General features: G+C 62.2%; 1 protein-coding gene across 13 annotated transcripts in view; it reads right to left on the bottom strand.

Moving 5' to 3' along the window:
* CACNA1G (calcium voltage-gated channel subunit alpha1 G) overlaps positions 1-15009 on the bottom strand; it is a 65633-nt gene that overhangs the window by 39806 nt on the left and 10818 nt on the right. For 11 of the 13 annotated variants that reach the window (XM_084863369.1, XM_084863364.1, XM_084863375.1 and 8 more), the window contains exons 5-9: positions 14723-14882; positions 13935-14235; positions 13720-13812; positions 10633-11416; positions 8115-8491 (exon numbers count right to left, since the gene is read on the bottom strand). In XM_084863369.1, the coding sequence (XP_084719495.1) occupies positions 8115-8491; positions 10633-11416; positions 13720-13812; positions 13935-14235; positions 14723-14882 (1715 nt within the window). The remainder of the gene's footprint in view (positions 1-8114; positions 8492-10632; positions 11417-13719; positions 13813-13934; positions 14236-14722; positions 14883-15009) is intronic. The other 2 variants (XM_084863370.1, XM_084863373.1) reach the window with 1 other exon arrangement.

The raw sequence follows: 15009 nt of genomic DNA, 5'->3' as shown, positions 1-15009 counted from the left end.
AGCCCGTGAACACATCCCGCCGAGAGCCACGCTCCAGTGGCCCCGTGGGCACCGACCGTGGAAGCGGGCCTCACCCGTGGCAGGACAGAGGGCCTGCAACCAAGCCCCAGGAGCTCCCACCCCGCCGAGGGCAGTGGGCCAGGGGGAGGAGCACCCATGGAGGACGGTGTGAGCCAAGGTGCAGAGGAGAGCAGGGCCGGGCATACCGGGGACCAAGAGCTAAGTGGTCTGCCTGGGTCAGAGGGGGCAGGGGCCGGCGGGAGACAAGGCTGCAGGGTCGGCAGGGCGAGGCCCGATGACTGCGCTCCGCGCCACAGGCTGGACTGGCCGCTGGGCACATGCTGCCATGGAGGCCGCCGGGGGAGGCGCTGGGGGAGGGAGGAGATGAGCAAAGCGGTGTATTAAGAAGATTAATCTGGCTGCAGTGGTGGTGGCGGCGTGCGGATGGCGCGGAGAGCTGGAGAGACAGAGACCAATTAGGGGATACTGCAGAGGTCCGGGCAGGAGGCCTGAGAGCAGGCTCGGCGGAGAGGGACATGCCTCCTGCAGAGAAGGCTCCGGAGGGTTGACAAGCCAGGTGGGAGCGGAGCGGGGGGCCTGCGTGAGTCACCCCAGCACTGCCACAGCGCCTCTCCCTCCCCGAGCTCCCCAGCTCCCTGCTCCACTGACCCTGAAACCCCAGTTCTGACTCTCCAGCTCCCCTCCCCTCTGCTTTTCACAGCCCGGCCTGCTGCCCCCACATGCCCAGGAGAGGCGTTGCCGGGGCCCACGGGGAAGGGGGAAGGGTCACTGGGTCGGGGGGACCCCCTCCCTCCTCTTCCTCCTCCTCCCAGGAGGTGTGGGAAGCCAGGAGACACCTGGGTGGAGGGAGGTTTCCAGGAAACGCCGCGGGCTTCGGCGTGGAGATGTGGCCTCGGCGTCCACCATCCCCTTGGCAGCTCTCCAGCTTGGACCGGCGCCCGCTGGAATGTCACCGTGCCCCGAGCCTCCTCCGAAGGGGCGGGGAGGCGTTCGCCCGCCCCCACGTCGCCCACGAGCTCCTGAAAGCCGCCCCAAGCAAATGCACACGCTGAGCGGGCTCAGGGCGGCTTAACGCTCTGGAGCTGCAGCCCCGCCCCTCACCGGCCAGCACAACCTCGCCGCCCAGGGCCCAGTGGCCCGTTCAAAGCTGCCCTCACGCTGAAACCGGTTTGGCTCAATGGATAGAGCGTCGGTCTGTGGACTGAAAGGTCCCAGGTTCGATTCCAGTCAAGGGCATGTACCTTGGATGCGGGCACATCCCCAGTTGGGGGCGGGGGTGTGTGTGCAGGAGGCAGCTGGTCGGTGTTTCTAGCTTTCTATCCCTCTCCATTCCTCTCTGTAAACAATCAATAAAATATATTTTTAAAAATCTTAAAAAAAATAGAGCTGCCCTCATGCTGCAGGCCTTAGAGGGCTGTGTCCTGCCCAGCCCAGCCCAGCCCGGCCCGGACAAGGCCCCACTCCCGCTGGCTCTCCATGGTGGCTGTTGAATTGCTGAGCATTGCTCGAGTCACCAACCTCTGCTGACTGGAGGGCGATGCCCTGCTGGGGGCCCAAGGCTGCTGCGCGCACCTTTATTCCTGTCTTCTATCGCTGACTGTCCACCCCTCTCCTCCAAGAGGCTGCCCCAAACCTCTCCCTCCCCTCAGCCCCATCTCCACTCCCTAACTGGCTCCTCTTCCTCCCCTCCCCCACACAGCGCTGGTCCACAGCCTCCTCCTCTCACTCCCCCTCCTGGCAGGGCACCATCCGCTCCTCCACCTGCACCTCCATCGCACTGCCATCCCTCAGGCTCCCCTGGGTCCCATTCCGGCCCATCTTTTATCCCTGGTTCCTGGTGCCTCCATCGCCTTTCCCCTGCCTAAAAGCAGAGCCTTCCTGCGAATCTGGCCCATTCACGCCTAGACCACGGGGCCTACCTCCCAGGCTCTCTCCGAGGCCCCCTCCCCAGCCCTCCTCTTAGGGGGTGCCCTGCCTGAGCAGCATCTGAGCCAGGGGCCACCCCTCCTGCCTGGTGCCTGGCCTGCCCGGACTTCCCTGACCCCTTGCTGCTGGCCACCGCCTGCCCCCGAGCTGCCTGTCTCCTCTCAGGCCACAGGACTGAGTGGAGTCTAAGCCCACTCCTCCCCTTGTCTTCCCCTTCTCCTCCCCGCCCCCCCCATCTCCCCGACTCCCACCTCTCCAGCTGTCACTGGGTGTAGAGGACACTAAACAATCTCCCCCCAAGAGCTTGGCTCCTCACCCTGAGAGCCAGCCTGTCTGAGAGGCTTCCCGGGGTGGCCCTCTGCCAGCTCCGAGGCAGCACGTCCAAAACAAACCTCTCACCCCCTCTCCCAAACCTGTCCTTCCCCGTGCTCCCGGCTCCCGCACTGTCCAGGATTCCGTCTCGGAACCTGGGGGTTATCCAGGATTCAGGCCTGCCCTCCATCCCTCCAGCAGCAGACCCTGCCAGTGGGGTGGCTGTTCCCTGACCCCTCGCTCTCCCTGCCGCCACCAGACTTGGGGCCCTCCTTGTCTCCAACCTCAACGACAGAAATAGCCTCTGGCCGCTCCCCCTGCCCAGCCCACACCTATGGAATCTCAGGCCCTCCTTCAACTCTGCTGGACTCGCATCACTGCTGCTCAGACACCTCGGGGTGGGGGTGGGAGGCAACACGTCTGTCCTTCAGAGGGTCCCAGGCCACCCTGCGCATTTCCAGGCCAGGCCGCCAGAATGCACCCTCCTCCCCCCACCTGGACCTCTCCGCTCCTATCCCACTTAGAGTTCAAGGCCCATCTCAAAAGCCACCTCTTCATGAATCCCTTCCAACCCCCCCACCTGGGTATAAGCACCTCTCTCTGTCCCCAGAGCCTCCCTTACAGCCTTTGGCGTAATCGTCCACGAAGCAGAATGACTTTTCCGCTAGAACTTAAGTCCCGGGGGTGCTTCTGCCTCTACCCTGCCCCTGCCACCCCATTATCCTGCTCCGGCGTGCTGTGCGCAGACCGTGCCCCCGCATTGGCTGCGTCGGGGGAGCCCAGAGCCAGAGGATGCTGAGAAAAACGTGGGCGCCGCTTCAGTTGGCCGTTTCCTTACTGCACCCTTCTCCCTCCCACATGGGGAGAGCCTTTGAAAGTCTGGGGCCTGGGCAGCGGAGTCCTGCCTGCACCCCAGCCCCAGCTCCTCAGCCAGGGCTCCTCTGCCGGGGCGCTCCGAGGAGCAGGCGTGGAATGGAAGGCGCCCACAAACACCCTCGTTCTCTCAGGCCCCAACTCGGGTGCCTACGCCTGTATGTGACTTCTGGGGAGAGGGTCCCCGGCTTTCAGCAGAACCCAAAGAGAGTCTGTGAATCTGCTCCAAAGTCCACATCTGGACTCTCCGCCACCCCCCGCTCCCTTCACCTTGAACAGCCGATCTCACTCACTTATAAATAGAAACCCTCTCTGGACATGTATCCAGAGTGACAGGACGGGCCCGTGACTGGCGGAGCAGCGAGCAGAGTCATCGCCTGCCCTGTCCTCTCCTGGCCTGAAAGGCCACCGTCTCTGGACCCTCCCTCGCTCCCCTCTGTTGCCCAGGAGACCACGGGGCCGCATGCCCTTCCCCTACTCCCACACACGGTTGCCTCTTTTCTGGACTATGAGGCGAGTCCCTGCCCAGAGCAACCCACAGCCCAGAAGGGGACGGTGAGGAAGCTCCTGTGTCTGAGACCTCCGCCTGGCACCCCCCTCCGCGCCCGCCTCCTGGAGCTGCCTTGCCCCAGCACAGACCCAGGCAGAGACAGGTCCCGGGAGACAACCTCTCTTCTGAGCTCCAGCCACCTGCTGGGTAGATACCGGGGTATCTGATGGGCACCTCCTATGCATCGTCCTCCAGCCCAAATCTGCTCAAGCGCCAGTGCACCGTGCCAAGCAGCCATGCGGATGCTGTCCACGCTGCCTCCTCTCCCAAATATCCGACCGGTGCCGAGTCCTGCAGATGCAGCCACCCGCCAGCTCTCCTAGCCCTGTCCTCCCATCTCCAGGGACAGAGATGTATGAACCGCCCGGACCACGGCAGCAGCCCTCTTGTCAGCCTCCCTGCCTCCTGTCTCCCCTCCCTCCCGTCCCCACAAGGCTTCCATGAACACAAACCTGCTCACATGACTGACCTGCCTCAAACCTTTGTTGGAAACCTATCACCTTCAGAAGAAAACCCAAGCTCCCTCTCTGCCTCTCAGGACCTGGCCTTCAATTTCTTCCAAACCCATCTTGTATCATTTGCCCATCTCAGTCCCTGCCCAGTGCTTTGAACTCCTTCCTTATAAGACACTCCATTTTGGTGCCTGGTATCTCCGGCCCTTGCCCACACTGTGCCCTCCCCTCCCCCCCTTCACCACCACGTCCCACTCTTTCTCCAAACTCAGCTCCAAGGTCATGTCCTACATGGAGCCCTCCCTGAATCCTTTTCCCAGTCTGGGTCACGGGTTGCGCCTCTGTGCCTCCCTCTCCGAGCTTGTGCTAATCAAGCAAATGTGACTGTTTGCTCGTTGGCGACCTCTTTGAGAGGAAGGATGAAGTGCCGGTGGTGTGCTGGAGCCACCTCCCACCAGCTCAGGAGAACCAGCTCCGCACGCAGTGACATCATGATGGCAGCTTAAAATTGGCCTCGGTGGGAGCATTTACACCATGGCAATTGGGCACATGCTACAGCACTGCAAATCAGAACTTCTTTTTCTTTCTCTATTTTAAGGGCTGATGGTTAAACATTTACCAGTTGGCCGCTGCTTAGGCCCAACTTTGACACACAAAACATGTGTGCGCAATGGATGGACGCATGGGAAATTCACAGTAAGTTCCTTGCTCCACGTAGTGCCCCCTAGTGGATGGGGCACCCATACGCTCACTCCCCATCTCCTTAGTGTCCTGTCCTTCTTCTCCTCACCAGTCCCCCCTGGACACACCAGTCCTGTCAGTCCTCCACCAGCTGGTGGGTTAAGGGTTGGGGAAGGAGGGCAGTGTGGACAGCATGGGGCCTCCCTTGGGTAGGGTAGGGTAAGACAACATGGGTTCTTCCTCAGTCAGGATGTTGGTGGAGAGAGAGGCAGAAGAGGCCTCGCCATCCCCAGCAGGAACGCCGAATGATGGGCAAGTAGGTGCCAGTGGAGAGGACAGGCCTGGGAGGGCAGCGGCACCTGGGAGGGTAGAGGGCTGGCTCCTCCCTCAGGGAGGCACAGCAACACCTCTGCGCCCCCCGCCCCCCCCCCCCGGGCTGATCGATACCAGGATTGATGGGCACGATCACCTCATTACGTGCTCTGCAGGGGAACCACGAGCCTGTGTCAGCATCTGCTGCCGCTCTCCCTGCTGTGGTGCTCAGCCTCTCTCCTTCCCTCTGCCAGGCTCCCTCCGAGCCCGTCTCCCACCCCTGCCCTGTCTGCCCTGGTCTGTTTCTGGGTCTTGGTCCCTGTCTTCGGCTCCCTCTCCATAGCTCTGTCTCTGTCCCATGTCTCTGGGACTCCCTCTGCTTCTGTCTCCGCCCCCCGAGTCTCTATCCCCCCTTATAACTCCGTCCCTCTAGTCTCTGTCTTCCTATCTTATATTCGCCTCTCTCCCCGGGCTTCCTCTCTTCCTCCGGGCCCCCGTCTCTCCGTCTCGGTCTCCCCCTTTCTCAGTGTCTCTTCCGCTGTGTTTCCATCTAGACCTCTGTCTCTCTGCGTGTCTCCGTCTCCCTCCTGTGTCTCTGTCTCTCGGCCCCCATGTCCTCCTCACTTCCCTCCCGCCCCCCCCCCCCCCCAGCCTGCTCAGGGCCCAGATGGCGGGATGTTCACGCCGCAGTGAACACAGGGCCATGGCTGCTTCTGGGACTTGTCGCCACCCCCGGTCCCTAGGCCTGCCCGGCAGGCAGTCATCTGGCCAGCCTGCCGGGGACTCCCACTCACCCCCGTGGGGCTCACAGCAACCAGGTCCTGGCACAGACCCCTCCCTGGAGCAGACACTGTGCCACCACCATGGGGGGGACTCCCTGCCAGCGAGGGCTTGGGGGGGGGGGCACCCCCGCTTTCCTCAGGAACTTGGGCAAGGCGATACCGAGACACCCCTGACCGATCGCCGCTACTCTCTCCCCAAGGGGCTGTCCTTCTTGACGTCTGACCCAAAGCCCTCTTGCTGCGCCTTCCTCTGCCCTCCGTCTCCGTGACTCAGCTTCTTCCGAGTGCAAAGCCTCCACCAGCAGCACCCGGCGGGGCAGAGACTGCCGGGCACGCTGCCCCCCCCCCCCCCCCGGGAAAGCACGGAGGAGGAGGTGACCCCTGGGGGGGAGCGAGAGCGGGGGAGGCTCAGGCGCCAGGAACTGGGGTAAAGGGAGGCCGGGAGCTGCCACCCCCTGGGGCCCAGCAGCAGAAGGTGCTGCCCCCACCCGCCTGGAATAGCGGCGCAGCTCTCCTCAGGAGGCTGGCTGGGCGGGCCAGTGCCCACACCGCATGCCTCGGGCGCCCAGACGCTGCAACGCCCACCGCGGTGGGTGCCACACTGCCCTCCTGCTGGCACTGCAGCCGGTGTCCTTCCTGCCCCCTCTGCCTCTCTCCTCCGCAGGGAAGGGAGCCAGCAGAGCCGGCTGGGGAGGGGGGCACTGAGGCAAGCGGAAGGGACGCCAAGGTGTGTGATGGTGATGGGGGGGGGGGGGGGGTTGGTGGTTGGGCACACCTGGCTGCACAGGGTGGCTGGGGTAAGAGCTGAGTGCTCACAACACTCAGAGGTCAGTGGGGTGAGGGGGGTGGCTTCCAATCTCCTGAAAAGTGAGCACCTCATGGTTTCCCAGCCCAGCTTGGACCTACGCTCCCCAGCCACAGCCGAGACCCCTCCTTCCTCCCTCCCCTGCGGACGCCGGCAAGCCAGACCCAGATCCTGGCTCAGAGCTGCCTACTCCTTCCCACATATGCCCTGTCCACACCTCTGGCCCCTACATGCCCCTACCCACAACGAGGGGGGCTGGGCAAGCGCCTGGCCTTGGTGCCACACAGGGACAGCCGGGTCCCGGTGACCCAGTTCCCTCCCTGAGCCCCGAAGGCAAGAAACTTCCAGGAGAGAGAGCGCGGCAGGGCCCGTGGACGGAGCACTTGCTGGCTGCCTCCTCCTCCTAGAAGAACCAGCCAAGGGGTGACCGGGAAGGCCCCCTGCGGGGAAGGACGGCTTTCTGGAAGGAACCGTGCGGGGGAGGCAGCCAGACCCGGTTGTGAGGCCCCCTGGTGCCTACTCCCACCCCCAGGAAGCGTGAGAGGTGGGGGTCCGGGGTCCCCGGGCCACTCCTTCTGCCCTTGCACAGCTCTGAGCGGAAGGCAGCCTCCTCCCCTCAGCCCAGATGCCTCTGTGCGCAGCGCCGCCCCACAGAACCGCCTGCTCCCTCTGCCACACGACGGCCCTTCAGACATCTGAGACAGCGCGCCTGCCCCGCTGAGCCTCCTTTTCTCCCGACCTCAGCATCCCGGTTCTTAGAATGACTCCTCAAACGCCACGGCTTCAAGTCCCCACCCCACGCCGGGTCCTCTCAGCCACACAGCTCCCCGCCTCCCCACTTCACTGTCACACACCAGCAAGGCTCCCAGGGCAGAGGCCAGGCCCCGGCGGGCGGCCTCGGCTCCATCCAGGGCGGCCGCCAGCCCTCCACCCCTCCCCTCTCCCCACACAGCTCCCTTTCTGCTTCCAGTCCATCGTGATCCTAATTGTGAGTCCGGTGAAGGCTAGGGGTGGGGGTCCCCCAACAGCTCCCCTCACCCCCGTCTCTTCTCCAAAGACCCAAATCTCCTCCAGTGCCTTGTGGCTCCGAAGAGGCCTCCTTGCCCACAGCTGATGCTCGTCACGCACTCACATCCTCCAGAGCCTGACTCCTCTGGGAAGCCGTCCCAGGGAGAACACGCCCGGCTCAGACCCTGCCCCTGTCCCCGCAACTCCCAGACTCAGACACGGCGTGACATTCACGGGTTTGCACCCTCCAACGCGTCCCCACGCGCTGCTGCGTCTCCCCCGCCCCTCCTGCCACGAGGCCAGCAGCATGGAGAGGCGGCTGAGCACGGCAGGTGGGAGGGGAGGAAGGCAGAGGGTCCCCAGCCCCAGGGGCCCTCGGGCCCTCGCCCTACCTGCTCGTGGTACTCGATGCCCATGCTGAGCGTGTTGACCAGGATGGCAATCATGATGCCCCGACCAAAGTACTTGCTGTCCACGATCTTCCGGAAGGTGTCACAGATGAGCCTCCAGAAGGCCAGCACGGAGCCGGGCTCCACGTCCAGCCCCAGGCTTCGGCGCCGCCGGCCCGGGGGGTCCCGGAGTTCGCCGTGCGGGGCGTCCTGTGTGAACTCATACACCGCCTCGCTGTCCGAGTCGGGCATCTCGTGGCCGGCGAGCTCCGCCTCCCCGGCCCCCGCCCGCGCACAGTAGGGGCAGCTGTCGGGGCCGCAGGCTCCACGGTCTGCCTTCAAGCAGGGGCTGGAGATCCTGCAAGAGCTTTGGCAGGTGCCTGAGACAGGAGGGGAGAGGTTAGAGGCTCCAGGGTTTCTTAGTTGGGGTGGCCCTTCCTCCCAGAGGGTGGATAAAATGAGTGGGGAGCACGGGTGTGTTATAATGATGGGGTGCTGGGCATTCAGGGGGCCAGGGGTGCTGAATGCCCTACAGCGTGAGCACTTCTGAGCAACAGAATGCTCCCGAGTGCCAATAGCATCCCTCTGACAGTCACTGTAGGGTGCCCCAGGGCCAGGCAGGGGCCTTGATGTCCTCTGAGGCCCTGGGAAGCTCTTATGTGAGGGCCTAGGAGCATTCAGCACGGAGCTTAGGTCATCTCTACATCCCAGGGATGCCAGCCCCACCCCAACACTGCTCCGAGCAGCATGTTCCAAAGGATCTTAAATCACACACCCTCACGTGTGTGCTCATGTACACACCAGACACATTAACATGTGCACGATAGACACTCCATGTGCATAAACACACGTACTGTGTACACACACGCTATTTGCATCCCACACGTGCACAGCCAAACACGTGTGCGCGCGCACACATGCAAATCACACAATGCACATGTAACAGGCATGTGCACACATGAGCATGCATACACACCAGACAGGAGCATTACTCCTGTGTGTGCACACATGCACCTACACAGTCAGATACGTATGCACACATACACACACGAACACCCGACACATGCACGCATACACACACACACACACACACACACACACACCAGACTGCACATGGGCACACACACAGTGACCTATCCTAAGACATAAATGTCAGTTTGAACCCAGCTTTGACCATCACAGATGGGAGCTGAAAGGAGCCTGAGGAACCGCCCAGGGAAAGCAGGCACGCAGGCACCAGGCTAAGAGCCCAGCCCCTAGTAGGCAGCCAACACTATTCCCCTTCCTCCCGCACACAGGAAGGTGTCCCTCAGCATCCACCGGCGTGCGGGCCCCGCCCGGCCTCCACAGAGCAGGGAGCTGAAATGTGCCAGCCCGTGTGCGGGCAACTGCTCGCGTCACGTGGCGGGTAGTGGAAGCGTTGGCACCAGAGCCCTTCGCACTGCGTTCTGTGATCACACCTTCCCATCCCAGCCCACATTCCCACAAATACACCGCTTCTCCCACGTGCCACGTCCTTCCTGAAATACAGGCCCTGGCCGTGCTGCCAGGGAGTCTGTCTGCGAGAGGGCCCGCCGCCGCCCCTGCCTGACGGGGGGACAGCCACAGGCAGCGAGCATCGCACTCCTCCTGACAGGGGGTGCTCCTCTCATCAGCCCCCGAGGGCTTGCTGCTCCGGCCCCTGCCTCCCCGTGGGGAGGGAATAAAACTCATGCCCAGGAGAGCATGGCGCCGGCCACAGTCACACACCATTTCTCCTCCACGCCCGGCAACGAGGGGGTCTCAGCATAGAGCACGGGCCTCAGTGTCAGAGGATCCTAAGTCCACCCCTCACTGACGGCACAACCTTGGGCCAGGACCTGCCACCTCTGCGAGCCCCCTTTTTCTCATCAGTAAAATGGGGTCAAAAAGCAAGCTTATGGTTCACACTGGAGGAGCTGCCCTAGCCAGTTTGGCTAATTGGATAGAGCGTCGGCCTGTGAACTGAGGGGTACCAGATTCCATTCTGGCCAAGGGCAAATGCCGGGGTTGCGGGCTCAATCCCCAATAAGGGGTGTGCAAGAGGCAGCCAATCAGTGATTCTCTCTCATCATTGATGTTTCTAACTCTCTGTCCCTCTCCCTTCCTCTCTAAAATCAATAAAAATATATTAAAAAAATAAAATAAAATAAACGGGAGGAGCCAACAGGATTTTGCCTGCAAGGCACGGGACAGGCACATAGCAATTGGCCAACAACCGTAGGTGTTATAGCAAACAGCGCAGAGCACATAGCAAGCAGGTGCTTATAACATAACTGTTATTGGGATTGTTACAACGTGAGGACTACGTATAATTCCCAATTTAACAGGTGAGAAACGTAGGGCTCAAAGAAGTCACGTGACTGATTGAAGGTCCCAAGACTGTGAGTGGCAGAATGGGGATCCGAGCCCAGTTCTTCTGACTCCAGACCCCCAGGCCCCTCTGGGCCACCACCTGGCCTCGGGGTGAGAGGCCGCCACATGTCCCCTCCCGCGTCCTCACCTGTGCTCTGCGTTTCTAGCAGCTTGTGCATGGAGCTGTAGCGCTCGGGTGGGATGTTGAGGCTGGTGAGGGCGGGGGGTCCGGAAGCGGGGGCCACCTCCACAAGCGCCCTCTCCTTCAGCATCTCCGGCGGGGGGCTGGCGTGCACAGTGGGGTACACCTTCCCGCTGCTCACAGTCCTGCCCGACGCCTCGGAGGGCGACCTGGGAGCGGGCGCCTGGCAGCGGACCGGCTCCAGGTGGCAGTCGGCGTGGTAGAAGCTGTGCACGGCCTCTGCGCCCCGAGGGGGGCCCCCGGACAGGGCAGGCGTCGAGGGCGGTGGCAGCATGAGCCGGCGGGACCCGTTGGCATCCCGATCCTGGATCTCGGGGCTGGCCCGGGGGCCCCGCAGCGTCCCGTTCCCCAGGTGGTAGTGGTGGTGGTGGTGGTGGTGGTGGTGCACCAGGTGGTGGACGGACGGGCGGCGGCGATGGGAGCGGGAGCAGCTGCCGCTGGGCTGGGGCTCCTGGACCCCGAGGGGCGCCGGGCTGAGCAGCCCGGCCCGCACGCCCGCCGCCCGGGAGACCTGGGCCAGCCTGCGGGCTGCCTTCCGGAGGATGTACACCAGGTACTTGAGCAGCTCCTCGTAGCAGCTGCCGGGCTCCGAGAAGCTGGCCAGGGTGCTGGCGTTGGACAGGAACCGCACCCGCTGCTCCCGCATCAGCTGGCTCTCCCGCTGCTTGGTCTCGGAGAACTGCGTGGCAATCACCACCAGGCACAGGTTGATCATGAAGAAGGAGCCCACCTGTTGGGGTGGGGACAGCAAGAGGAGATGTCCTGAAGAGGAGGGAATCACAATGCCAGCCACCGAGTTCGGAGCGCTTCCTGCGGCCGGGTCCTGGGCCCAGCCACTGTCCAAGCGCTACCTCATTGTATCCTCTCGACAGTCTCAAGAGGTGATACGTCTGTTATCTTCATTGGACCGCGAGGAAACTGAGGCTCAGAGGGCCTGGGGAATCTGCCCAAGATCCTTCAGCTCGTGCAGGGCGCCCACAGCTAAGGACGGAACCAGGCTCGCCGGGATGCCAAGGCATGGCTGTGGGTCCCGGAGCTGGCCTGCAAGATGTTTCCCTAACTCCTGGCCCCTAAACGTTCCTGTGCACAGATTCTGGACACCCCTCCCCAGGCCCCATCAGGAGTAGAGAAACCTGGGGAAATAGAGCCAGTCTTGGGGACACGGGGTTTTCACCCGGGATCGAGCCTTTGAGATGTTGGCAAAAACCTTGTTCACAAGACGCCTGCTTCCGAGTCCCAATGCTAGCTGTGTGGCCTTGAGTGAGATTGTCTTAACCTTGGGTCCTCAGCGTGCTCATGCCCACTGGCTTTGCCTGTATCCCTTCTCCCCGGGCTTACCCCCTCGCCCAGACAGGCGATGGGCTGAGCCCTGAACCCTGCGGACTAGCCAAGCCGCCCCCCTGACTTGCCCACACTTCCCTGTCCCCATCCCCATGCCTCAGTTTCCCCGGAGTTCTGGGACGGCCATTGCTCGGACAATAATCCAGAAGAAAGGAAATGAATATTTATGGTGACGGAGCCGTTTTGTTTTTCTGAATTGTGTCCTGGTAATTATGATAATTAGCTTCACTAGTGTGAGTCCAGAGAGCTGTTTGGAAAGATTTCTCAGGGGGTGTGTGGGAGGGTGGAAACGGGGCCCCTCACCTCCCTGTCTACTTCCTTCCCCCTCACCCAAGCCCAGAGAGAACAGCAGGGCGGAAAGAACAGGCTTCCACAAGGCGCGGATGGGGGGCGCCACCCCAGGTCCTGATGGGGGATGGGAACAGCCCCTCCCCCCGCCTGGCCACTCTTTCGCACCAGGGACTATTGCAGGGGCCAGAGGGGGCGGCCTGGAGGACTCGTCCTCTCGGGGCCTATACACCGCCTCTCACTGCCGTAGTCTGTCTCCACCTCTCTCTGAAGCTTGCCCTAAATCCTGTGTAGATTTTAATCTCTTTCTCTCACATCTGTCCCTCTGTCAGCTCTGTCATTGGCCTCTTGGTGACCTGGGAAAAGGGATGGACTGGGAGTCCGCAGCCTGGGGTTGATTTCTCGGCTCCAGCCACTCAGTCTGGTGACCAAGCCCTCTGAAGCTCAGAGTTGTCATGCAGGCACTGGGGCCCCATTCTCTGAACCCCCTTCCCCAGGGACCAGGAAGACTCAGCAGGCAGCGGCTGTTTCAATAACACAACAGCATCCACGCCCCACCCAGCGAGATTCATCCACGGCTCATACCAGGCCCACGCTGAGGTCAGACCAAGGAGGACACACTGGTCTCCTCATCTGCTAAGTGGGAATGATAACAGGGTGCTGGTGAGAATGAAATGCACCAGCCCATCACAAGTGCTGAGAGCAGGGCCTGAGCACAGTGCCCGGTGCACAGGTCCATAATGCGGATTTTGTGCAGGGCGTACCGGTTAAGAATGCAAAACCTGCATTATGAGCCGGTGCACCTTGTTAAGTGCTCAGTAAATATTAGCTATGAGGAGTAGCAATTACATTGTTTAACGATGAGTGGTAGTGACTTAAATTTTAAACACTGCTACTTTTGCCTCTGTCCTCTGCCCTCATTAAGACTTGGTACTTCTGAGCTGGAAGGAAAAGGAGATCATGCAGTGTTTCTTAATAGCAAGCGATGGGAATTTGGGGTAGAACAAACCATTTTGCAGAATGTTTACCACCTCCTGTCCGTTCCCCAAAACCAAGTGCCAATAAGTGCTCTGCCAACCAGGACCACCCTTTGCCACTTCCGGAGGCGGTATCACCCTGGGCTGAGAACCGCCCATTTTCCACACACAGAGGTCCGGGGCGGGGCTGGGGGCCTGGTGGAAATGACTCGCCCTAAGTTGTAAGTGGTGGCACGTGACAGAGTCTGGCCTTGACCTTGCATTTCCTCCCGAGTGCTCCTGACCGGTGCCCTCTCTGTCTGCGTCTCCGCGGGACCTGTCCTGAGAGCTCGAACTTGAGACCGAGCAAGCTATTTCCCCTCTCTGACTCCCCCGACCCGTTTCCCTAGGATCCCCCGTCCCCTCGGGGGCCTGAGGAATCACTCACGATGATGAGGAGGATGAAGTAGATGAAGTTGTAGAAGGAATGAGCATCCATCACAAAGTACATGATGTCGACCCAGCCCTCCAGCGTGATGACCTGGGGGGGTGGCAGAGGGGCAGGCTGACTCCAGGCCCCCGAAAGCCCCCTGCAGTCTCCCCTCCAGAGGCCCTGACCCCACCCCCACGCGGAGCAGGACGGTCCCCCCCAGGCCGCCCCACCTGGAAGATGGCGATCCAGGCGTAGCCGATGTTGTCGAAGTTGATGGCGCCCTTGAAGGGGTTGTGCTCCCCGGCGGAGCAGTTGGTGTAGTACTGGTTCCAGTTGACGCAGGTGGTGTTGCTGGAGCTGTTGTAGGCCTCGTAGTCCAGGCCGCAGGGGGGGCCGCCGCCGCCCTCGCCGCGCAGGGTGGGCACACTGCGGCAGGAGCGCATGCCGTTCTCCCGGGGCTGCGAGCAGATGAAGGGGTTCTCGTCCTCGTTCTCCGTCTGGTAGTAGGGCTCCAGGTCCACGCTCAGGGGGCTGAGGAGGGGAACTGGGTGAGGCTGGGGGCGGGTTCTGCAGGGAGAACTGCACGTGTGCACCGAGGCATACAGGGTGAGTGGGGCAAGGACAAGAGCCGGGGCAAGCTCTGGGCTGGAGTGGGGATCGGCGTGGGGATCGGCGAGGGGATCGGTGAGTGTGGACAGGGAGTGTGAGGACTAAGCCAGAAACTCCAGGGTCGAGGTCTTGGGAGGTTTGTCCCACGAGGCTGCCTCTCAGGCTCACCGAGGAGCTTATAAAACTCCCAAGGCCCAGGCTGACCCCCAGACAATAAAATCAGGATCTGTGGGGGTGGGACCCAGGCCTCAAGAATTTCTTAAAAGCTCCCCGCGTGACCCTAATGTGGGGGTCTGAGAACCAGACGTGTCTCGGGTATGAGAGCAGGTATATCAACAGCAACGGGGACGGAGGGCGGCCCCAGCCCCCCACACCGCCCCCATGTCGCCCCCCGCCCCGGGACACTCACAGGCTGAAGTTCTCGGGCAGGAAGCAGCGGTTGCGGAGCAGCCCCGCCCACAGCTGGACGCCCACGATGCCGAAGATGAAGAAGACGAAGAAGCAGAGCAGCAGGACGTTGCCCAGCATGGGCAGCGTGTCCAGCAGCAGCGTGACAAGGATGCGCATGCCTGTGGGGGGCAGAAGCCACGCTGGGGGCGCCAGGCTGGCTGCCGCGGGCCTGGCAGCACTCCCAGAGGGGGCTACCGGGGCCTCTGAGGCTGAGACCAACCAACCGACCGACCGACTGACAGACGG

This window comes from Pipistrellus hanaki (assembly GCF_964339955.1).
Source record: "Pipistrellus hanaki genome assembly, chromosome: 16".
NCBI classification, from domain to species: domain Eukaryota; kingdom Metazoa; phylum Chordata; class Mammalia; order Chiroptera; family Vespertilionidae; genus Pipistrellus; species Pipistrellus hanaki.
This window is presented reverse-complemented; position numbering and strand designations above follow the sequence as displayed.